Consider the following 25,245-nt stretch of genomic DNA (forward strand, 5'->3'; position numbering starts at 1 on the left):
TCACCTTTTATATCATGGGGCTGGGCGAGCTAATCCAATTTAGGTGACCAATAATTTGGGTGTGCATTGGTTAGTTGGGAGGGACCAAATGTTGATTGGCGTGTGGTGTGACCTCCGACCAGCCGGGTGGCAGAGCGTCTGTCACGTGGCCGGTATCTCTGGATACAAACTGTCGCCGAGACATCAACCGTCTCAACTTCACCACCCCTCTCTCCTATTCTAACCTAACTCCCTCGGAACGCACTGCCCTCCACTCTCTCCGCACTAATCCTAACCTCACCATCAAACCTGCAGACAAAGGTGGTGCCGTAGTAGTCTGGTGGACGGACCTCTACCTCACTGAGGCCAAACGGCAGCTCTCCGACACCTCCTCGTACTTACCCCTGCCACAGGACCCCACCAAAAAACATCAATCCACTGTCTCCCGCACCATCTCCACCCTCATCAACTCCGGACACCTCCCTCCCTCAGCCAAAAAACTCATAATTCCCACACCCCGCACAGCTCGGTTTTACCTCCTCCCCAAGATCCACAAGCCTGACTGTCCCGGCAGACCCATAGTTTCAGCCTGCTCCTGCCCACCGAACTTGAGTCTGCCTACCTGGACTCCATTTCATCCCCCATAATTCAGACTCTCCCCACCTACATCCAGGATACATCCCATGCCTTTCACCTCTTCAATAACTTCCAGTTCCCCAGCCCCGACCGCTTCATTTTTACCATGGATGTTCAATCCTTATACACCTCCATCCCCCATCAAGAAGGCCTCAAAGCCCTCTGCTACTTTTTGGATAACAGACCCCACCAGTTCCCCAGCACCACCACACTCCTCCGGTTGGCGGAGCTTGTTCTAACTCTCAATAACTTCTCCTTTGGTTCTTCCCACTTTCTCCAGATCAAGGGCGTAGCCATGGGCACTCGCATGGGCCCCAGCTATGCCTGCCACTTTGTGGGTTATGTGGAACAGTCTATGCTCCAAATCTGTACTGGCACCACTCCCCAACTTTTCCTCCGCTACATCGACGACTACATTGGTGCTGCTCCTGCACCCATGCTGAGCTCATCAATTTCATTGACTTTGCCTCTAACTTTCACCCAGCCCTTAAATTCATTTGGTCCGGCTCGGACACTTCTCTCCCCTTTCTTGATCTCTCAGTCCCCATCTCTGGAGACAGACTATCCACTGACATCTTCTACAAACCCACTGACTCCCATAACTATCTTGACTATACCTCTTCCCACCTTGCCCAATGCAAAAATGCCATTCCCTATTCCCAGTTCCTCCGTCTCCGCCTCATCTGCTCCCAGGATGAGGCTTTCCGTTCCAGGACTTCTCAAATGTCCTCTTTCTTTCCGGATCGTGGTTTCCCTTCTGGCATCATCAAAGATGCCCTCACCCGCATTTCAGCCCTTAACCCATCCTCCCGTCACCACAACAGGGACAGGGTTCCCCTTGAACTCACCTACCACCCCACCAGCCTCCGGATCCAGCACATTATCCTCCGCAACTTCCGCCACCTTCAACAGGACTCCACTACCAAGCACATCTTTCCCTCCCTACCCCTCTCAGCTTTTTGCAGGGATCGTTCCCTCCGCGACTACCTGGTGCACACGTCCCTCCCTACAGAACTCCCATCTAGCACTTTTCCCTACAAGTGCAAATGCTACACCTGTCCCCACACTTCCCCCCTTACCACCATTCCGGGCACCAGACAGTCCTTCCAGGTGAGGCAACACTTCACCTGCGAGTCAGCTGGAGTCATCTATTACATCCAGTGCTCCCGGTGCGGCCTCCTCTACATCGGCGAGACCCGACGCAGATTGGGGGACCGCTTCGTCGAGCACCTCCGCTCCGTCCGTCACAATAGACAGGACCTCCTGGTTGCCACCCACTTCAACTCTGCCTCTCATTCCCATCTAGATATGTCCATACATGGCCTCCTCTACTGCCATGATGAGGCCAAACTTAGGTTGGAGGAGCAACACCTCATCTACCGTCTGGGTAGCCTCCAGCCTGGTGGTATGAACATTGAATTCTCCAATTTCCGGTAATTCCCTCCCCCTCCCCTTCCCCTATCCCAGGTCCCTCTCTGCCTCTCTCCCCTTTCAACTTGCTGCTTCTTTATCTCTATAGTTCTTTCATGCTTATCCCCTCCCCTCTTTATCTTTCCTCTGATTGGTTTTTCACCTGGCACCTCTAGGCCTTCCCCCTCCCCGATCTCTATTACTGGACTCCGGCCCTCTCTCCCACCCCCCCCCCCCAATCCCTGATGAAGGGTCTCGGCCCGAAACGTTGGCTACTCTTTTCTCACAGATGCTGCCTTACCTGCTGAGTTCTTCCAGCGTTGTGTACGTATCCTTTGATCCACAGCATCTGCAGTTGTATTTTTGTGTTTTTACCCATGTAGTTTCTTTACTCACAAGCATTCTACACCTTCTGATCCTATGTCACCTCTTTCTAAGGATTTGATAATTTTTTTACTAACTGAACCACATCACCACTTCGTCCTTTCAATACAATGCATACCCATGGATATTAAGCTCCCAACTATGAACTTCTTTCAGTATTGACTCAGCGATGCCCATGTAATAGCTATCAATCTCTGACCGCACTACATGATTATCTACCTTATTCCACATACTGTGTGCATTCAAATTTAACACCTTCAATTCCATATTCATCACCCTTAATAGTTTTGTCCCCATGTTACACTGCAACTCATCCCACTGACTGCAATTTTGCCCTATTATCCATCTGTCCTTCCTGACAGTCTCACTACCAGCTGCAATTATGCACCCAGTTAACCAAGGTCAGTTTAGTCAGCAATTGTAAGCTACATTTAGCTTGGCTGATGCTGGAATGTAGAGGTACCTGTGAACAGTTAGAATGGCGATTTTCTGACTGACAAATGCCAGTTCAGTTTTAGTATACATTCCTCATCCACACTTCTTAAAAACCACCCAGTCCACTACACCAACCTCAAGTGAGAGGATATCACAGTAAAGACTAAGGTATTTCCTCAATATCCAAAGTTCAAAGCAAATTGTAACTACAGGTTACCCTGAGAGTCATTTACTTGTGAGCATTCACAGCGAATACAAAGAAGCACAATAGAATCAATGAAAAACCACCAGCAATCAATGTGCAAGAGACCACAAGCTGGAAATACGAAAAGAAAAAACAAACCGAACAATAATTAAATCAGCAATAAATATCAATGATGAGAGGAAGAATCCTTGAAAGCAAGTCCACAAGGTTGTAGGAACAGTCCAATGTTGGGATGAGTGAATTTATCCCTGCTGGTTCAGGGGTAATAACTGTTCCTGAACCTGGTCGTTTGGGTCCTATACCCTCTTCTAGTTGGCAGCAGTGAGAACAGAGCATGGCCTGGATGGTGGGAGTCCTTGATGATGAATGAGGCTTTTCTGCGACAACACCTCTTGTAGATGTGCTCAATGGTGGGGAGCGATTTACCAGAATGGGCTGTATCCACTGATTTTTGTACGTTTTTCTATTTGAGAGCATTGGTGTTTTTATACTAACTCATTACGCAGTCAGGTTACTCTCCAACACATATCTGAAGCAGCTGGTCAAAGTTATGGATGACATGCCAAATCTTAGCAATTTCTCAGAAAGCAGAGGCCTGCCTAGCCTTCTTTTTAATGGCATTTAAATGCTAGACCCAGTACAGATCCTCTGAAATAATAACACTGAGGAGTTTAAAATTGATGACACTCTCCATCTCTGATCCCTTGATGAGGACTGGTTCATGGATGACTCTACCTCCATTTATTCATTAAAAAATAGAACCAGTCTCTGTGACTCCTCTTCAACCTGTGACCATAGATCATGTTTGTCAGAGAAATATAAATAAATGCACAAAAAGCTTGGGGACAAGAGTATGATGAAGCAGATTTTGCTAATGTGTACACAGGACACAGAAAAATGAATCAGTTCTGAAAAAGAGGTAGCTAAACAGGTATTTTACACAAAATGAAATTTAGTAAATAGATAATGAAGTCACAAGCTGAATTTAGTACAAGAACTAACTTCTTGTATTTTGTGGAATAACTAGTACAACAATTGTATCTGAAACATTTATGAAGTTAAAATATATACACAGAATGGGAACACGTGAAGGAGGGAAAGATCTGTACTTCCATATCGACTGTGGTTGAAATTATTACCAATAATGTACAAACAATTGTAAAATCAAAATGCAAACACGAGGAAATCTGCAGATGCTGGAGATTCAAGCAACACACACAAAATGCTGGTGGAACGCAGAAGGCCAGGCAGCATCTATAGGAAGAAGTACAGTCGATGTTTAGGGCCGAGACCCTTCATCAGTTAGTCCTGACAAAGGGTCTCGGCCTGAAACGTCGACCGTACTTCTTCCTATAGAGGCTGCTTGTCCTACTGCGTTCTACCATCATTTTGTGTGTTGCCTGTAAAAATCACAATGCTGAAGTTGTTGAAATCTGAAAGAAGAAATGAACATATGGAGATACTCAAAGTACATTTATTATCAATGTATACAATATACAATCTTGAGATTCATTTCATTGCAGGCACCCATGGGAAGATAAATACACTAGAATCTATGAAAGACCATACGTAACAAAGGCAGAGTCCCTGAAATTGAGTCTACAGGCTGTGGGGTCAGTTCAGGGCTGAAATGAATGGAACTATCCACACAAGTCAAGGAGCCCAATGGTTGCAGGCAACAACTATTCCTGAACCTGGTGGCACAGGCACAAGACTCTTTCATCTCCTGACAGATGGTAGTAGTGAGAATAGAGGAAGACAGGTCAAACGTAGGCAAACAGGACAGGAACTTGGTAGGCACACTGATGGAGCTGCACACCGCCTTGTTTTCTGCTCTTGGGCCCATGCTTTAATCTGGCTTGAAATCTGCTCTGGTGCCCTCTCCTCCAGCAATGAGGGACTTCCATCCGCTTTAAGGTGCTAAACCTACATTCCCGAGAGTTATGTTCACCAAATCCTTCAGGTCATAAAAATAGCTAGTTCGTTTAGATGGTTCAAATGCACCCACTTTTAAAAGGAAAATTACAGTCCACAGATTGCATCAATTGCTGTTCAGAAGTACATCTAGTAAAATATCTAGCATGTTTATGAGCTGCCCACAAAATGTTAGTGTATATCACCAGTGTCATCTTGGTGGAGCAGCAATCAGAGAGGGAACAGCACAGAACAGGTTCTTTAACCCACCAAGCATGTACCAAACCAACCACTTATTTTTACAACCTTTATCACATCATTTTCTATTACCAGTTCTCCCCGGATTCTACCACTCATTTACAAACCCCATTTACAGAAAAGTTGGGATATTTTCCAAAATGCAATAAAAACAAAAATCTGTGATATGTTAATTCACGTGAACCTTTATTTAACTGACAAAAGTACAAAGAAAAGATTTCCAATAGTTTTACTGACCAACTTAATTGTATTTTGTAAATATACACAAGTTTAGAATTTGATGGCTGCAACACACTCAACAAAAGTTGGGACAGAGTTAAAATAAGATTGAAAAGTGCACAGAATATTCAAGTAACACCGGTTTGGAAGACTCCACATTAAGCAGGCTAATTGGTAGCAGGTGAGGTATCATGACTGGGTATAAAAGTAGCATCCATCAAAGGCTCAGTCTTTGCAAGCAAGGATGGGTTGTGGCTCACCCCTTCGTGCCAAAATTCGTGAGAGAATTGTTAGTCAGTTAAAAAGGAACATTTCCCAATGCAAGATTGCAGAGAATTTAGGTCTTTCAACATCTACAGTACATAATATTGTGAAAAGATTCAGAGAATTCGGAGACATCTCAGTGCGTAAAGGGCAAGGTCGGAAATCACTGTTGAATGCGCGTGATCTTCGAGCCCTCAGGCGGCACTGCCTAAGAAACCGTCATGCTACTGTGACAACTATAGCCACCTGGGCTCGGGAGTACTTCGGAAAACCATTGTCACTTAACACAGTCCGTCACTGCATCCAGAAATGCAACTTGAAACTGTATTACGCAAGGAGGAAGCCATACATCAACTCTATGCAGAAACGCTGGCGAGTTCTCTGGGTCCGAGCTAATCTCAGATGGACCGAAAGACTGTGGAACCGTGTGCTGTGGTCAGATGAGTCCACATTTCAGCTAGTTTTCGGAAAAAACGGGCATCAAGTTCTCCGTGCCAAAGATGAAAACGACCATCCTGATTGTTATCAGCCAAAGGTGCAAAAGCCAGCATTTGTGATCGTATGGGGGTGCATCAGTGCCCACGGCATGGGTGAGTTGCATGTATGTGAAGATACCATTGACTCTGAGGAGTATATTAGGATTTTAGAGAGACATATGTTGCCATCAAGGCGACGTCTCTTCCCGGGACGTCCATGCTTATTTCAGCAGGACAATGCCAGACCACATTCTGCACGGGCTACAACAGCGTGGCTTTGTAGACACAGAGTGCATGTGCTTGACTGGCCTGCTGCCAGTCCAGATCTATCTCCTATTGAAAATGTATGATGCATCATGAAGAGGAGAATCAGATAACGGAGTCCACGGACTGTTGAGCAGCTGAAGTCTTATATCAAGCAAGAATGGACAAAATTTCCAATTCCAAATCTACTACAATTAGTATCCTCAGTTCCAAAACGATTAAAAATTTATTAAAAGGAAAGGTGATGCAACACAATGGTAAACATCCCTCTGTCCCAACTTTTGTTGTGTTGCAGCCATCAAATTCTAAATTTGTGTATATTTACAAAATACAATTAAGTTGGTCAGTAAAACTATTGAAAATCTTTTCTTTGTACTTTTGTCAGTTAAATAAAGGTTCACGTGAATTAACATAGAGATTTTTGTTTTTATTGCATTTTGGAAAATATCCCAACTTTTCTGGAAATGGGGTTTGTACGAGGTAATTTACACTAGCTAATTGACCTACTGAATCACATCTTTGTGTTGTGGTAGAAAACCAGAACATACAGAAGAAACCAATGCTGTCATAAGGAGAGATTGCGAACACCACAAAGATAGCACCAGAAGTCATGATTGAACTCATGTCTTTCATACAGTGAATCAACACTAGCTGTGCCACTGTGCTGCCCAGCACAGGTTTTGAGAATGGCTTATTCTTCTATCCACCTTGCCATTGTGGAAAGAAAAAGAGAGTTCATGTTTCAGATCAGAGACTTTCCTTCAGCACAATGCTTGTTCATCATGTATTTTCCTGTTTGCTCAAAGGCTTCAATATAAAATATTCTATATAATATGCAGCTGCTGGACTACAGAATTAGAGACAAATTTAAATCCCCTTTATATAGCTGGGTATTACAGATTCAAGTAATTAAATATTTAAAAATGCTTTTATCAAAAAATACGATCATGAAACTAATCAAACTGGTCATTAGTATTTTTCAGAGAAGGAAATCAGCTGTTGAAAACAAAGTTTAAAAAAGGGTAAACACGAGGAACTCTGCAGATGCTGGAAATTCAAACAACACACACAAAATGCTGGTGGAACACAGCAGACCAGGCAGCATCTATAGGGAGAAGCGCTGTCGACGTTTCGGGCTGAGACCCTACATCAGGACTAACTGAAAAGAAAGATAGTAAGAGATTTGAAAATAGTGGGGGGGGGGGGGGGAGAGGAAATGCCAAATGATAGGAGAAGACCGGAGGGGGTGGGATGAAGCTAAGAGCTGGAAAGGTGATTGGCGAAAGTGATACAGAGCTGGAGAAGGGAAAGGATCATGGGACGAGAGGCCTCAGGAGAAAGAATGGGGGGGGGGGGGGAGCACCAGAGGGAGATGGCGAACAGGCAAACAACTAAATATGTCAGGGATGGGGTAAGAAGGGGAGGAGGGGCATTAACAGAAGTTAGAGAAGTCAATGTTCATGCTATCAGGTTGGAGGCTACCCAGCCGGTATATAAGGTGTTGTTCCTCCAACCCGAGTTTGGATTCATTTAAAAAAGGGTTACAGCAAGGACAGACTCTTGATTCACCTGTCCTCCAAACTACAGTACTCAGTTTCCAGCATCCACATTCTTGTAAAAACTAATCAAAAATATCTTGGCATTGCTTTTAATTGCAATATTAATGTAAGGCTCACTGTACACAGAAGAGACAAGTATCAAGATACAAAGGAAAAATAAGACATTTAATTCCAAAAGAGAAAAAAAATGGAGAAATTTACAGCAATCACATCTTTGATGATTGAAATAAGATAGCACAAAATGGAAGGTTCGTGCCTCAAATGCACACACAGGAAAGTAGGAAAACATTTCCCCTGATCCAAATATGATATCTCAGAAGTGTCTTATACTTGTGCATTGAGTCAACTGCTAAACTATTTATTTGCCACAGCTGAAAGCTGATCCCGTATCCGACCAAGTCCATCCAACATTGTGTCCAATTTTTCTTTACTTAGTTCAAGAGAGACCGTGGAAATAGTGGACTTATGTTGACAAACAGTGGCATCGTCCTGAATCTGAGAGAAAATGAACATCATTATAAATATGCAAATACAGCTCTTTGTTAATGCAAATTCTATAAAATCATAAGCAATTAAATGTTATTTTCAGCTCCATTTTATCCACACATAGTGCAGAATGAGTAGAGATTAATTAGAATTGAGGGACCTTTCTGCAGTACAGCTGAATCCTTACCAGGCTGTAACTCAAGTTTCAAGAGACTACACACAGATCAACTGATCAATTTGAACACACTGATTTAATTTACACCCAAAATCAGTTATATTAACCAACTTGTAACAAATAAGCACATGGAGGAAATTATACTTAAATTGCAATTTAAACCATTAGAAATTGGGAGTTGTATCAAATTCAGCTCACTGGAAAGATATTGGAAGTAATTTATTTCATTGGGATTCAGCTACAGCTGTTTAGCATTTACTATAACTGACTCAATGACAGGCAGATATTCCTGTCATATATTGCATCCTTAAAAACATAGTTTTGGGAAGCTTATTCTATAACCGTGTTATAACTTTAATCCTGAGGTAACATTAACTGGCGGTTTAAGCTGTCTAGTACGAGTACTGAATTTCATTATACCTAGAAACATTTTGTATGCCTCATGTAGAAACTTGGAAAACATGCTGGGTACAAGATTTCCCAGTAAACAATTACTATTCAATAGGTTGACAGTAGTTGGCTCAAAGTACTTTATTCTGAATAATGCAACGATAAAGAGTCCTTTCTAAAACAGCCAAAATAAAAAGTACACACACCAACAACTGAATTGCCTACTCACTCCTATTTTAAAACGTTCACTGACCTTGAACATTCTAACTCTTTTCATTACAAAGTATATTTTCTCCTCAGAATCTGTTAATCACATCAAACAGGTCAAAACCAGGAATATTTTCATAATGTATTACATATTTTCATAAATGTCAACAACTCCTGCCTTCTCCCAAGAATTTATGTCACTAACAGTTCAAGGACAGCTCTTTTATATTTCTCCGTTCTCTTTATCAAATATTCAATCCATTGGGTCTTTAATAGATTCACTTGCAAGACAAGGCTGAGAGTAACAAGGATAGTGGGCCGTGGGAAATGCAGACCCAGACCTTTTGCAGCATAATGCCAAAACTCTGAGCTTCTCGGGATATCAAGGAGAGAATTTATGACTAATGTGTATTTCCCTGGCCCAAAATAAGATAAGCAATTTTCTAGAAACTCTGTTCAGACCAGGTATTAAACCTATTACAGGTTGAGTACCTCTTATCTGAACTTCCAAAATCCAAACTCTGAAATCCTAAATATTTTTTTAAGTGCTGACATGACATCACAAATGGAAAATTCCGCCAGACACTGTGAAGTTTCCCCAGGTGATGTACAGGTCTCTGCACACCACAGACAGATCTGAGAAGTGACCTCCCATATGTAATGAACAGAAGTTAACGAAAAATAGAAAAACACTGCATAAAGCAAAAAGTAAAGATCATGAATTGCAAGAATAGATCCATCAGAGTGAACATATAGTATGCCACTTAACAGTATACTGATCATGAAACAAAGATCTATCCCAAACAGAAGGAAATTGTGAATACTCAGCTGGCTAGTTGCAGAAATTTAAGAAAAGGCGCGGCATAAATTTTTTAAGATTTGTGGTGATAAAGCAGGGAAATTCATTGAGTTTGCCGTGACGGTCGCTGATAAAAATCTAACACTGAACTGCTGCATCAGTACACATGCACGATGAACAAGTCTAAAACAAAGACTGCTTACTGGCAGCTCGTAAATTCAGAGTCAGAAATAATGGCCATCCCAAGCTATGATATATATCCCAAGCTATATTCCAAAAACCCAAAAAATCTGAAATCCAAAATACTTCTGGCCATAAACATTTCAGATAAGGAAGTAGGGGAAGATCCTGAATGAATACTTTTCTTGAGTATACACCGACCTTAAGAAAGAGGATGTGATGGAACTTTTGAAGAAGGTTAGGACAGATAAGTTTCCGGGGCCGGGTAGTATGTACTTCAGGTTACTTACTATGGGAAGTGAGGGAAGAGAGTGCTGCACCTTTGGCAATGATCTTTGCGTCCTCACTGGATGCAGGAGTAGTATACCAGAAGGTTCAGGGTGGAAAATATTATTCCTTTGTTCAAGAAAGGCAATAGGGATAACCCTGGGACCTACAGACCAGTGAGTCTTGTGTCAGTGGTGGGCAAATTATTAGACAGGATTCTTAGAGACAGGGTTTACAAATCATTTGGAGAAGCATAGTGTGATTAGGGATTGTCAGCGTGACTTTGTGAGGGGCAGGCCACGTCTCAGGAGTCCAACTGAATTCAACAATCAGATAAGGCTCCCCATTGTAGGCTCTTTCAGAAAATCAGGAGGCATGGGATCCAGGGAAACTTGGCTGTGTGGATTTGGAATTGGCTTGCCCACAGAAGGCAGAGAGTGGTTGCAGATCGAACATATTCTGCCTGGAGGTAGGCAAACAGTGCTGTTCTGCAGAAAGATTTGCTCTGGCACATCGTAAACTAAAGGGCCTGCACTGTGCTTTACAGTTTTATGTTCGAGTTGCAGTCCTGCAGCACCCAGGTATAATGGTCCAGTGATACTCCGGGGAGAAAGGCTGTAATTTCCAGTCCCGAAAAGATCACAATTTATTTTTGTACAAATAGGGCCCCAAACAATATGATAGAGGTGAGCAAATTTGGTATGAAATACAGATTATAATACAAAGATTGCAGGTTAAAGTCCATTGTGCTGACAATCCTAAACAGAAGTAACATTTAAGCCATTTCCCATAGGAAGGCCGTTGGCCATTTGGCTCAATTGTGACTTGAAAGTTATATTCCAAAAATATTCAATAAAAGATGCAAATAACTCTGCATTTGCAAAATGCTATCATTCAGTAATACCTTCATTTGGAGTAGGCACGTAGGCACTGCCATTCTGTTGATGTTATCAGAGGAGGTTTTGATATCCACTCTCCAATCCATGTTGATGAGGCGAGGCAAGGAAACTAGGACAGAGAAAGAACAAAGTGTACTACCACACAATGAGGAGCCAGCATTATGAACTAATGTCTTAAGAATCTAACTGCATGCAGTGGATCCACCTCATACAATGACAATATGGATTAAAGCAAACAATTTCCCTTACTTTGATTTGCAAGTGCCTCATTCCTCCAGCTGGCTCTGAAATAGATATCAAGAAATAATTTTCAGTGAATAAGTCCCTTATGCTAGTACATTACCCGTGAGCAGCATTTCAAGTCATTCTGGCACACGAGAAAACAGTCACGGCACTGCATCATCCTTTATGGCTCAATTTCTTTCAGCTGGGCAGTGTGACAGGGAGACCAAACCTTGTGATCCTGCGCACATCAATACTGAATCAACTCTTACTAATGCCCACAATGGGAGGTGTTCAATTAACTTACGGTAGTAAAATATCCCAAAGCTTTTGCAGTCCTGTTAAACAAAATTTGAGACCAAATTTGGAACTATGCATGTTTTCTTTTGTATTCTGTGTTGCCCATTTATTATGTTTCTTATGGTAACTAGTCTCATGAGTGGGAGGTGAGGCAAAGGGGATTAAGTTACATATTTTTGCTCATTTCGTGGCAGCTTGTAGCTTGGGACTGTCGGAGGTTGTATCTTTTGCTGACTTCTGAGATAATGCTTAATATCGCTGAATAGGGCTTAGCTTACACTTGGGTATGCTTAGGTTTCATCACTTCAAGATTGTATGTCTGCTAATTGCTAATAAAGGACCGAATAAAGGACTTGATTTTTGGACTAATCATTGAGCTGAGGGTGTGTCACACAAGTATAACAAATCCGTAGGGTTGCAGGCTAGCGGCAGTTGTTTTGTTTGGTGCTACAAGTGATATTAGGTGACTAAAGAACACAGACTAGTACAGCACAGGAATATGCTTATTGTCCTATGATGCTTGAGCCAAAAACAAGGTCAAATTAAACTAAATCACTTCTGCCCGCACGTCATTCACATTCCACTATTCCCTCCATAATTCTGATTACCTAAAAGCCACTTAAACACCAAAAGAATGTTTCAAAGACAGTCTTAGACAGACAGCAAAGCACAGAGAGTTCTACAGCTTGAAGTCACTAAGTGTGAACAGTGTACATGGGCAAAAAGGTCAGCATGTGCTGGGCCAAAGGGACTTCTTCTGTGCATTATGACGGCAAAACTACAACAGTCGACAGCAAAGGCGAGGGTTCACCCACAGAGTAATCAAGAGATGACCAAGATGTCAGAGGTGTCCAATAATCTCACTACAGAAGTTGAAGGTCTCAGAGAACCAGTACTGCAAGGTCCAGAAAGGATCTGAACTGAGGATGAGAATTTTAAAATCTAGAAAGCACTTAATGTGTTAGGTTGGAATACAAACTCAAGTTTTCAGGAGGCAGAATGGGAGAGTTAAAGGAGTGCAGGAAAAGCAAAATCAAGAAGCAATAAATAGAGTTAATTGTAAGATACGTTATAACAAGAGAAAATTGCATTTATACCAGCTGGATTATTAAGTAGAAACTCACTTGCCAGTTTGAAGTCCCAACATCCCTAAACAATCCTTACTTAAATAGATTAATGACTTCTTCAGTCTTCATTTGCTAACCAATCACGTTAATTTAACAGCTCATTATTCAAGCTGAATCACAAATTTCAAAGACTTTCACAAGGGATCTGACATTCTGTTCAGACAATACAAGGAAGAATAGAGCCTTCAAGACATTAGTTTTAGTTTGTTTTAATTCAGAACATGTTCATTAAGCTTTTTAAATATTTTTAACCTAAAAAAAAACACACTGCACACACAGCTACTTCCAAGTTCCTTCTACAAGATAAATATATTGATTTGAGAAAAAACACAAAACTCAAGGAAGCTAACGCAGAATTTGAATTATCAGTTTCAATAAATATACATCTTTCAACTTAAGTGTTCCGACTGTTCTCAATCACAGCAAAACCAACAGCAATGCCCTCCCCCAAGCAAAGAGAATAAAGGACTTACACATTTTCAAGAATTATTTTAGTTAACAGATTTTTCAGGTTCTGATGGAAATTATCTGGAAAGAGTGGGAAAATCTCTTCGGCTGAAGTTAGTCCTTGGAACACAACTTGCCGTGTGAAATGGTGAAGGGAAGAGATCAGCTATGGAGAGAAAGGATAAATAAAAGCAGTGGTTTTCTGCTTTGATTCTTTTTCTTCACTCTACAGAAAACTTAAGCCAGATATTCTTCACATCAGATATGAGCAAAGTTATTTGTATTTCACTTGAACAAAACTAACAACCATTCTTCCTACCAGATTTTTCTATTCTACAGACCACCCAATCTTGCCATCAGATGGTGATCAATCTTGTGAAGGGGCTATACTTGGCTATGGATCTCGCAAACAGACCAAACATGCAATGCAATGCAATACACAGAAATAGAAACCTACTCCACCTTCCAGCAGGATTCCAACATTGCCTTCTCTCCTGATCATCATCTCTCTCAATTCACATGAGTAATCACAAGTCTATCACTGCTGAATATATTTAATTACTGAGCATTCACATCTCTCAGTTTGACAGAGGGGAAAGTGAACTTCAAAGATGCACAATCTTTTTCAGCAAATGGAAGTTTTAATTTTAGTCCTAAATGGCCGACCTACTGAGAGTGAGACTTCAGTCAGGGAAAACATCCTCCCAGCATTCATTCATAAATGTGGTGATTAAAGAATTTAGTATATGATCATCTTTCATTTGTCTGTACTCCAGGTAAATAAACCTAATCACATGAAAATCCCTTCACATCAGAAGTCAGTTCAGTGAAGACAATAACTGGACATAGAACTCTTAGTGTGGTCTCACAAAGACCCTCTAAGCACATAAAACTCCTTCAGCACTTAAACTCCAATGTCTCCACAATTAACTTCTTGCTTTTCTAATCACTCAAAAATGGGTGGTGTCCACTTTAATGTCCATAATTATTATTTTTTTAAAGACATAGTAAAGGACATTCAAGTCCTTCAGAATACAAACACTTACCCAGTTACCCTTTTCCTAAAAATAATCATTTTCCTTTCTACCTTCATAACTGGGTAAACTGGACTGGCTGATATGCTGTCACCTTAAAAGGACACAATTATTTGCTACTGTGTCTGGACACCTAGAAGAGGCACATCCTAGACAAGCAACCTCAAGTGTTTCATTTCCCTAGTACTACCTTGTAGAACTAAAGGGCTAGGTGGAATCAGCTACCAGAGGATGCAGTTGCAGCAGGTACAATAACGAATTTGAAAAATGCCTGGACACTGTTAGAATCAGTTGCTTTTTTGTGTTTTTAATTAGTTGAATTAATAAGGTTAACATTTTTAGCAAGACTAAAATTGTAGTTAATAACATTTTAACTTGTACATGTTCACAATGTGGTGCTTGTCTCCACCTACTGGTGACAAAGCAATATAGCATTACATAACAGTTGAATTTGGAGAAGGAAGTCGGAGGATCAGAACAGGAGTGCGGCAGGAGCCATTTTGATTTTTTCTTCTTCTCATTGGAGTTGAGAGAGGCGGGACTGCGCAGGCGTGTGACGTCGGGTAGTGAAGCGGGGAAGATTTAATAAGAACACAGCCTTAAACAGCGGGCAGCATTGTTTTGCAGGCAGCGGGGTGAGCCAGGAGCAGAGTGAAGGCTTAAGAGCTTTGGCTCAACGGGCTTAGGCGGAAGTGGACGAGGCAAGGTAGGTTTAGGTTTCAGTTTTTCCTGTTACTTGAAGAAAGGGGACGTATGAGTGTGAGGGCAGCTTGTTGTTCTCAGTGTCGGATGTGGGAGGTCCTGGAGTCTCCGAGCCTCCCGGACGTCCACATCTGCACCAGGTGCGCCGAGCTGCAGCTCCTAAGGGACCGTGTTAGGAAACTGGAGCTGCAGCTCGATGACCTTCGCCTGGTCAGGGAGAGTGAGGAGTTGATAGAGAGGAGTTACAGGCAGGTGGTCACAACGGGGCCACGGGAGGGAGACAGGTGGGTCACAATTAGGAGGGGGAAGGGGAAGAGTCAGGTACTAGAGAGTACCCCAGTGGCTGTACCCCTTGACAATAAGTACTCCTGTTTGAGTACTGTTGGGGGGTACAGACTACCTGGCAGAAGCAACAGTGGCCGTGCCTCTGGCACAGAGTCCGGCCCTGTGGCTCAGAAGGGTAGGGAAAGGAAGAGGAAGGCAGTAGTGATAGGGGACTCTATAGTTAGGGGGTCAGATAGGCGATTCTGTGGACGCAGTCAGGAGACTTGGATGGTAGTTTGCCTCCCTGGTGCCAGGGTCCAGGATGTTTCTGATCGTGTCCAAGATATCCTGAAGTGGGAGGGTGAGGAGCCAGAGGTCATGGTACATATAGGTACCAATGACATAGGTAGGAAAAGGGAAGAGGTCCTGAAAGGAGAATATAGGGAATTAGGAAGGCAGTTGAGAAGAAGGACCACAAAGGTAGTAATCTCAGGATTACTGCCTGTCCCACGCGACAGTGAGAGTAGGAATGGAATGAGGTGGAGGATAAATGCGTGGCTGAGGGATTGGAGCAGGGGGCAGGGATTCAAGTTTCTTGATCATTGGGACCTCTTTTGGGGCAGGTGAGACCTGTACAAAAAGGACGGGTTACACTTGAATCCTAGGGGGAACCAATATCCTGGTGGGGAGATTTGCTAAGGCTACTGGGGAGACTTTAAACTAGAATGGTTGGGGGGTGGGAATCAATTTGAAGAGACTAGGGGAGAGGAGGTTACTTCAAAAATAGAGAAAACTAGTAGACAGTGTGTGAGGGAGGACAGGCAGGTGATAGAGAAGGGGGGGCGCTCAGACCAAAGATGTAGGGGAGAAGGAAGAAAAAGATAATAAAGTTGTTTGTACCGTTAGGGATAAACAGAGAGGAAGAGGTGGAGAGTTTCTTAAATGTATCTATTTTAATGCTAGGAGCATTGTAAGAAAGGTGGATGAGCTTAGAGCATGGATTGATACCTGGAAATATGATGTTGTAGCTATTAGTGAAACATGGTTGCAGGAGGGGTGTGATTGGCAACTAAATATTCCTGGATTTTGTTGCTTCGGGTGTGATAGAATCGGAGGGGCAAGAGGGGGAGGTGTTGCATTGCTTGTCAGAGAAAATATTACAGCAGTGCTTTGGCAGGATAGATTAGAGGGCTCGTCTAGGGAGACTATTTGGGTGGAATTGAGAAATGGGAAAGGTGTAGTAGTACTTATAGAGGTGTATTATAGACCATCTAATGGGGAGCGAGAATTGGAGGAGCAAATTTGTAAGGAGATAGCAGATATTTGTAGTAAGCACAAGGTTGTGATTGTGGGAGATTTTAATTTTCCACACATAGACTGGGAAGCCCATACTGTAAAAGGGCTGGATGGTTTGGAGTTTGTAAAAATGTGTGCAGGATAGTTTTTTGCAGCAATACATAGAGGCACCAACTAGAGAAGGGGCAGTGTTGGATCTCCTATTAGGGAATGAGATAGGTCAGGTGACGGAGGTATGTGTTGGGGAGCACTTCGGGTCCAGTGATCACAATGCCATTAGTTTCAATATAATTACAGAGAAGGATAGGACTGGACCCAGGGTTGAGATTTTTGATTGGAGGAAGGCTAACTTTGAGGAAATACGAAAGGATTTAGAAGGAGCGGATTGGGACAATTTGTTTTATGGGAAGGATGTAATAGAGAAATGGAGGTCATTTAAAGGTGAAATTTTGAGGGTACAGAATCTTTATGTACCTGTTAGGTTGAAAGGTTAAAAGTTTGAGAAAGCCATGGTTTTCAAGGGATATTGGAAACTTGTTTTGGAAAAAGAGAGAGATCTACAATAAATATAGGCAGCATGGAGTAAATGAGGTGCTCAAGGAATATAAAGAATGTAAAAAGGATCTTAAGAAAAAAATTAAAGCTAAAAGAAGATGGTTGCTTTGGCAAGTAAGGTGAAAATAAATCCAAAGGGTTTCTACAGTTATATTAACAGCAAAAGGATAGTGAGGGATAAAACTGGTCCCTTAGAGAATCAGAGGAGCCAAAAGAGATGGGGGAGATTTTGAACAATTTCTTTTCATCAGTATTCACTAAGGAGAAGGATATTGAATTGTGTATGGTAAGTGAAACAAGTAGGGTAGTTATGGAAACTATGATGATTAAAGAAGAGGAAGTACTAGGGCTTTTAAAGAATATAAAAGTGGATAAGTCTCTGGGTTGTGATAGGATATTCTCTAGGACCTTGAGAGAAGTTAGTGTAGAAATAGCAGGGGCTCTGACAGAAATATTTCAAATGTCATTAGCTACAGGAATGGTGCTGGAGGATTGGTGTATTGCTCATATGGTTCCATTGTTTAAAAAAGGTTCTAAGAGTAAACCTAGCAATTATCGGCCTGTAAGTTTGACATCAGTGGTGGGTAAATTATTGGAAAGTATTCTTAGAGATGGTATATATAATTATCTGGATAGACAGGGTCTGATTAGGAGCAGTCGACATGGATTTGTGCGTGGAAGGTCACGTTTGACAAATCTTATTGAATTTTTTGAAGAGGTTACTAGGAAAGTTGATGAGGATAAAGCAGTGGATGTTGTCTATATGGACTTCATTAAGGCCTTTGACAAGGTTCCACATGAAAGGTTAGTAAGAAAGGTTCAATCGTTAGGTATTAATATTGAAGTAGTGAAATGGATTCAACAGTGGCTGGATGGGAGATGCCAAAGAGTAGTGATGGATAACTGTTTGTCAGGTTGGAGGCCGGTGACTAGTGGTGTGCCTCATGGATCTGTACTGGGTCCAATGTTGTTTGTCATATACATTAATGATCTGGGTGATGGGGTGGTAAATTGGACTAGCAAGTATGCAGATGATACTAAGACAGGTGGCGTTGTGGATAATGAAGTATGTTTTCAAAGCTTGCAGAGATTTAGTCCAGTTAGAAGAGTGGGCTGAAAGATGGCAGATGGAGTTTAATACTGGTAAGTGTGAGGTGCTACATTTTGGTAGTATTAATCAAAATAGGACATACATGGTAAATGGTAGGGCATTGAGGAATGCAGTAGAACAGAGTGATCTAGGAATAATGGTGCATAGTTCCCTGAAGGTGGAATCTCACGTGGATAGGGTGGTGAAGAAAGCTTTTGGTATGCTGGCCTTTATAAAACAGAGCATTGAGTATAGGAGGTGGGATGTGATGTTAAAATTGTATAAGGCATGGTAAGGCCGAATTTGGAGTACTGCATACAGTTCTGGTCACCGAATTATAGGGAAGATGTCAACAAATTAGAGAAAGTAGAGAGGAGATTTACTAGAATGTTATCTGGGTTTCAGCACCTAAGTTACAGAGAAAGGTTGAACAAGCTAGGTCTTTATTCTTTGGAGCGTAGAAGGTTGAGGGGGGACTTGATAGAGGTATTTAAAATTATGAGGGGGATAGATAGAGTTGACGTGGATAGGCTTTTTCCATTAAGAGTAGGGGAGATTCAAACAAGAGGACATGAGTTGAGAGTTAGGGGGCAAAAGTTTAGGCGTAACATGAGGGGGAACTTCTTTACTCAGAGAGTAGTAGCTGTGTGGAACGAGCTTCCAGTAGAAGTGGTAGAGGCAGGTTCAATTTTGTCATTTAAAAAACATTGGCTAGGTATATGGACAGGAAAGGAATGGAGGGTTATGGGCTGAGTGCAGGTAGTTGGGACTAGGTGAGAATAAGCATTCGGCACAGACTAGAAGGGCTGAGATGGCCTATTTCCGTGCTGTAATTGTTATATGGTTACATGGTTTATCTCCTTTTCACTGGCCAAGTGTGAGCACATGACAAACATGCTGTGACTGTATCTTTTAATTGGCCCTTTGCTTATCTCAGGAATTTGCCTTCTCTCAGTATAAAAGTGTCAGTCTCTGCAAAAATCATCTTCTTGTCTTAGGTTTCTTCTTAGTTTCATATACTCTGTATCTGTTCCTTTTAGACTTTAAAATAAACAACCATCAACAAGTTTTCACTCATTCGCAGACTTCTAAAAGAACCTGTGAATCAGAAAATCACCAGATTCCACAACAGTTATGAAATGCTTTGAGAGGTTGGTCATGACTAGACTGAACTCCTGCTTCACCTGGACCCACTGCAATTTGCCTATCATCACAATAGGTCAACTGCAGACACAATCTCAATGGCTCTTCACACGGCCTTAGACCACCTGGACAACACAAACACTTATGTCAGGGTGTTGTTCCTCGACTACAGCTCAGCATTTAACACCATCATTCCCACAATCCTGATTGAGAAGTTACAGAGCCTGGGCCTCTGTACCTCCCTCTGCAATTGGATCCTCGACTTCCTAGCCAGAAGATCACAATCTGAGAGGATTGGTGTTAACATACCCCCCAAGCTGACGATCAACACTGGCACGCCTTAGGGGTGTGTGCTTAGCCCACTGCTCTATTCTCTGTATACACTTGACTGTGTGGCTGGGCATAGCTCAAATACCATCTATAAATTTGCTGATGATACAACCATTGTTGGTAGAATCTCAGGTGGTGACGGGAGGGCCTACAGGAGTGAGATATGCCAACTAGTGGAATAGTGTCACAGCAACAACCTGTCAATCAACGTCAGTAAGACAAAAGAGCTGTTTGTGGACTTCAGGAAGGATAAGGCGAAGGAACACATACCAATACTCACAGAGAGATCAGAAGTGGAGAGAGTGAGCAGTTTCAAGTTCCTGGGTGCCAGGATCTCTGAGGAGCTAGCCTGGTCCCAACACACCAATGCAGGTATAAAGAAGGCAAGACAGTGTCTATACTTCATTAGGAGTTTGAAGAGATTTGGTACATCGACAAAAAACACTCAAAAACTTCTACAGATGTACCACAGAGAACATTCTGACAGGCTGCATCACTGTCTGGTATGGGGCGGGGGGGGGGGGGGGGGTGCTGCTGCTCAGGACCAAAAGAAGCTGCAGAAGATTGTAAATTTAGTCAGCTCCATCTTGGGTACTAGCCTACAAAGTACTCAGGACATCTTCAAGGAGCGGTGTCTCAGAAAGACAGCGTCCATTATTAAGGACCTCCAGCACCCGGGCATGCCCTTTTCTCACTGTTACCATCAGGTAGGAGGTACAGAAGCCTGAAGGCACACACTCAGCGATTCAGGAACAGATTCTTCCCCTCTGCCATCTGATTCCTAAATGGACATTGAACTCATGAACACTACCTCACTTTTTAAAAATATACATTTGTTTTTGAATGATTTTTAATCTATTCAAAAATATGCATACTGTAATTGATTTACTTATGTTTTTATTATTATTTCTTCTTTTTCTATATTATGTATTACATTGTATTGCTGCTGCTAAGTTAACAAATTTTACGACATATGCTGGTGATAATAAATCTGATTCTGGATTATGAAGGTTTAAAAGGATATAGTCCAAACACTGGAAAAAGGGACAAAACCCCCTGTCGAAAACCCTTCCAAATACTTCCACCACTTCAGTAGGCAGTCAGCTGTAGATCGCGATTACTTACTGCATAAAGGTTCATCCCTAGATCTTCTTTGTAGTTTTTATCCCAACTTGGAAATGTGCCCCTTGGTCAGTGAGCTATCTACAAATGGGAACAGCTTCCTTCTACCTGAACCAATCAATGAGGTTGCACAACATCATGAAGTCTCCTCTAAATTTTTTCCCCACGAGGAACACTCCCAGCTTCTTCAATCTAAAATTATAGCTGGAATCCCTTACTCAGGGGCCATCCCAATAATCTTTTCTGCATCCTCTCTAGGACCATCATAATCGTTCTTAAAATTCGGTGACTAGGATCAGGCACAATATCCCAATGTTGTATATTATAAGAGGTTCAGCAAAACTCTCCAATTTTTGTACTCTTTTCCTCTACAAATGAATCCAAAGATCCCATATGATCTACTAACCATTCTCTCAACATGACATCACTCTGAATGATTTTTTTTTAAAACACATGCGCTGCCCCTCTGCCCCTGTAGACCCTTGAGAAGCATGCCATTTAGCTTGTATTTGTCTCATTCTTTCTGACAAAGTATATCCATACATCTTAATATTAACTTTCAAGTGCCACTTGTCTGCCCAGTCAGCCATCCTATTTCCCAATAATGTTATCCTCCTTTCTGTCTGCAACACTTCAAAGTTCTCCATCATCCATAAATTGTAAAACTTTGCCTTGCAAACTAATGTTTAAGTTATTAATGCCCAATGAAAGTAGTGATCTCAGCACCAATCCACAGGGAACACCTTCCAGTCTGAAAAAACATCCATTTACTATTACTCTGCTTTCTAACTTTAGGACACTTTGTGTTGCTACCAACCCCTTAATTTCATGATGTTAATTTAGCTGACCAGCCTCCTGTGCGACTCTAGCAACTGCCTTCTGAAAAAAAAAATGTAGGCAACATCAACTTCCACAAGATAGATAGATTAGTTGAACAAATAGAAATAAGTGGGCATTACCGAGATATAGCAAAGTAACCAAGAATAGGAATTAAATATCCTGGTTACTTAAGCTTAGAACAGAGATAAAATAGGGGAAAAAAGGATAGCCCTGATAATAAAGTACAAGAAAAAGGAAGCATAGTGAGAAAGGATCTCAATTCAGGAAATCTAGTAGAATAGAATAAAATTTGGGTGCAGTAGTTGTTTGGTAACCTGTAGACAATAATGGTAATGTAGTGAAAAGTACAAATCAACAAATTAAAGCGGATACAATAATCACAGAAAGTTTTAAACTACAAATAGACTTGAAAAACCAATTCAGCAGGAATAGTGTGGAGAACAAATTCACAAGTGTATCAAAGATGGTTTCAAGATTATAAAGCCAGTGAGGTGACAGGCTCATTTAGATTTTGTAATGAGAATTAATTAATTATCTCAAGAGTTAAGTTGTCTTTAGAGTACACAGTCCATAAGATAACTCAATAGAAAAAAAATATTGAAAAGTGACTTCGCTCAATTTACAACAAATATGTATTATCTTCAGGCAAAAAGCAGGAAGCGTGATCCAGCCGTGACTAATAAAGGGATTAACCCCAAATGTAAAGGCAAATGATGTTGTTAAGGTAGCAAGCCTGACGGTTGTCAAAATTTCAGAATTCAAGAGCAGACAAAGGAATTGTAAAGGTAATGTAGAATAGGAAATTAATCTAGTGAGAAATAAAAACATTGTAAAGCATCTGTAGACATTCAAAAAGAAAAGGTAACATTACTGTGGCTCCCTAACAGACTGAGACAGGCAAGAAAAATTATATTAGGAAATGGCAGCAACAAGTGCTGTGTCAGTTTCCATAGAAGACATTCACAAACAAACCCTGAAAATACAGGAGCACTACATACAGGAGCACTAGATAGAAATACAGGAGCACTACAGAGAATACCTGAGTTGAAAAGAGATTGACATTAGTTTAAAAAAAGTTTAGTGAAATTAAATTAAATCAAAAGTTGATTTAATCTTAAAGAACAGACTTCCTACGTGTCAAGGTTTTGAAAGCGTTTTGGAGACAGTAGACACACTGGTTATTAACTTCCAAGGTTCTATAGATATTTTTCATGGAATGAAATCAGTTTTATTATCACAGTTATATGACATGAAAATTGTTGTTTTCAACAGCAAGAGTGTAAAGATAAAATTACTATAAAATATAATTTAAAAAAAGTAGGACGAAAGGAATAATCTAGTAGTGTTCATAGACCGCTCAGAAATCTGATGTTGGAAACCACTTTTTTTATACTTACTTTTATAAAATATTAGATAAATTAATGTAAAACAACCTTGTAGCTTAATCATTTGTACTTTTACTAAAGTTGTAGTGCAAGTACTTTATAACAACCTCATGTATTTTTCCATAGTGTGGTGGTGGTTCATTCCCACTTACTGGCAGAAAGTCGTATAGCAGTTAAACTGATGTTTTATCACCTTTCCCACCTTTCTCATTTTTCATAGGCTAAGTATTAATTCATTAGCCATGTGATGTAATTATGCAATCATTGATTGGTCTAGTTCAAGGAATTTCTCTCATCTCGATTATAGAAGTGATTGGATTTTTCCAGAGGCACCATCTTTTAGAACATAGAATAGTACAGCACAGTACAGGCCTTTCGGCCCACAATGTTGTGCTGACCCTTAAACCCTGCCTCCCATATATGCCCCCCCCACCACGTTAAATTCCTCCATATACCTGTCTAGTAGTCTCTTAAACTTCACTAGTGTATCTGCCTTTACCACAGACTCAGGCAGTGCATTCCACGCACCAACCACTCTGAGTAAAAAACCTTCCTCTAATATCCCCCTTGAACTTCCCACCCCTTACCTTAAAGCCATGTCCTTTTGTATTGAGCAGTGGTGCCCTGGGGAAGAGGTACTATCTATTCCTCTTAATATCTTGTACACCTCTATCATGTCTCCTCTCATCCTCCTTCTCTCCAGAGAGTAAAGCCCTAGCTCCCTTAATCTCTGATCATAATGCACACTCTCTAAACCAGGCAGCATCCTGGTAAATCTCCTCTGTACCCTTTCCAATGTTTCCACATCCTTCCTATAGTGAGGGACCAGAACTGGACACAGTACTCCAAGTGTGGCCTAACCAGAGTTTTATAGAGCTGCATCATTACCTCGCGACTCTTAAACTCTATCCCTCGACTTGTGAAAGCTAACACACCATAAGCTTTTTAACTACCCTATCTACCTGTGACACAACTTTCAGGGATCTGTGGACATGTACCCCCAGATCCCTCTGCTCCTCCACACCACTAAGAATCCTGCCAGTTACTTTGTACTCTGCCTTGGAGTTTGTCCTTCAACACTTCTCTGGGTTGAACTCCATCTGCCACTTCTCAGTCCACTTCTGCATCCTATCAATGTCTCTCTGCAATCTTCAACAAACCTCAACACTATCCACACCATCACCAACCTTTGTGTTGTCTGCAAACTTGCCAACCCACCCTTCTACCTTCATATCCAGGTCGTTAATAAAAATCACGAAAAGTAGGGGTCCCAGAACCGATCCTTCTGGGACATCACCAGTCACAACCCTCCAATCCGAATGTACTCCCTCCACCATGACCCTCTGCTTTCTGCAGGCAAGCCAATTCTGAATCCACCTGGCCAAACTTCCCCGGATCCCATGTCTTCTGTCTTTCTGAATAAGTCAACCATGTGGAACCTTATCTTCACCATCTTAGCTTTTCATTCACCTCAGCTTCATTTCTCAGTTCTTTATTTCCTTTACTTAGTATTTGTGTGTTTATACTTTAAAATAAACAATCATTAAGAAGACAGCTCTCCATTCTTGACTCGATGTCAATGGGCTGAATGGCCTACTTCTGCTCCTTTGTCTTGTGATCTTGTGACTCCTGGCAGAACCTGAGGGTCAGATATTAAACAGAGGTCCAATACTGATGGCAGAGGGGCAGAAGCTGTTGCTGAATCGTCTTCAGGCACCTGTACCTCCTCCCTGATGGTAGTAATGAGAGAACATATCGCAGATGGTGAGGGTTCTTCATGATAGATGCTGCCTTTTTGAGGGGCTGGCTCATAAATAACTAATTTATTGAGTGGTCAAGGACTGGACAGAGAGTAGGAATAAATAGATATATTTTAGGACAGATGGCTATGACAAATTATTGGTACTGGAGTCTGAGTTGCTCACTGTAAAAGTCATATGGAATAATCGATGCAGGTTTGTTGTGGATATGGAGTAGGATGC

At 41.6% G+C, this 25,245-nt stretch overlaps 1 protein-coding gene across 1 annotated transcript in view; it reads right to left on the reverse strand.

Annotated features, from left to right (window-relative positions):
• Positions 1–8,076: 8,076 nt before the first annotated feature.
• The window catches only part of commd9 (COMM domain containing 9), a 32,072-nt gene continuing 14,903 nt past the window's right edge, over positions 8,077–25,245 (reverse strand). The window contains exons 3-6 of the mRNA XM_073049150.1: positions 13,529–13,668; positions 11,656–11,690; positions 11,412–11,515; positions 8,077–8,498 (exon numbers count right to left, since the gene is read on the reverse strand). Of these exons, the coding sequence (XP_072905251.1) occupies positions 8,358–8,498; positions 11,412–11,515; positions 11,656–11,690; positions 13,529–13,668 (420 nt within the window). The 3' untranslated portion in view covers positions 8,077–8,357. The remainder of the gene's footprint in view (positions 8,499–11,411; positions 11,516–11,655; positions 11,691–13,528; positions 13,669–25,245) is intronic.

Source organism: Hemitrygon akajei, chromosome 6, assembly GCF_048418815.1.
Source record: "Hemitrygon akajei chromosome 6, sHemAka1.3, whole genome shotgun sequence".
NCBI lineage: Eukaryota > Metazoa > Chordata > Chondrichthyes > Myliobatiformes > Dasyatidae > Hemitrygon > Hemitrygon akajei.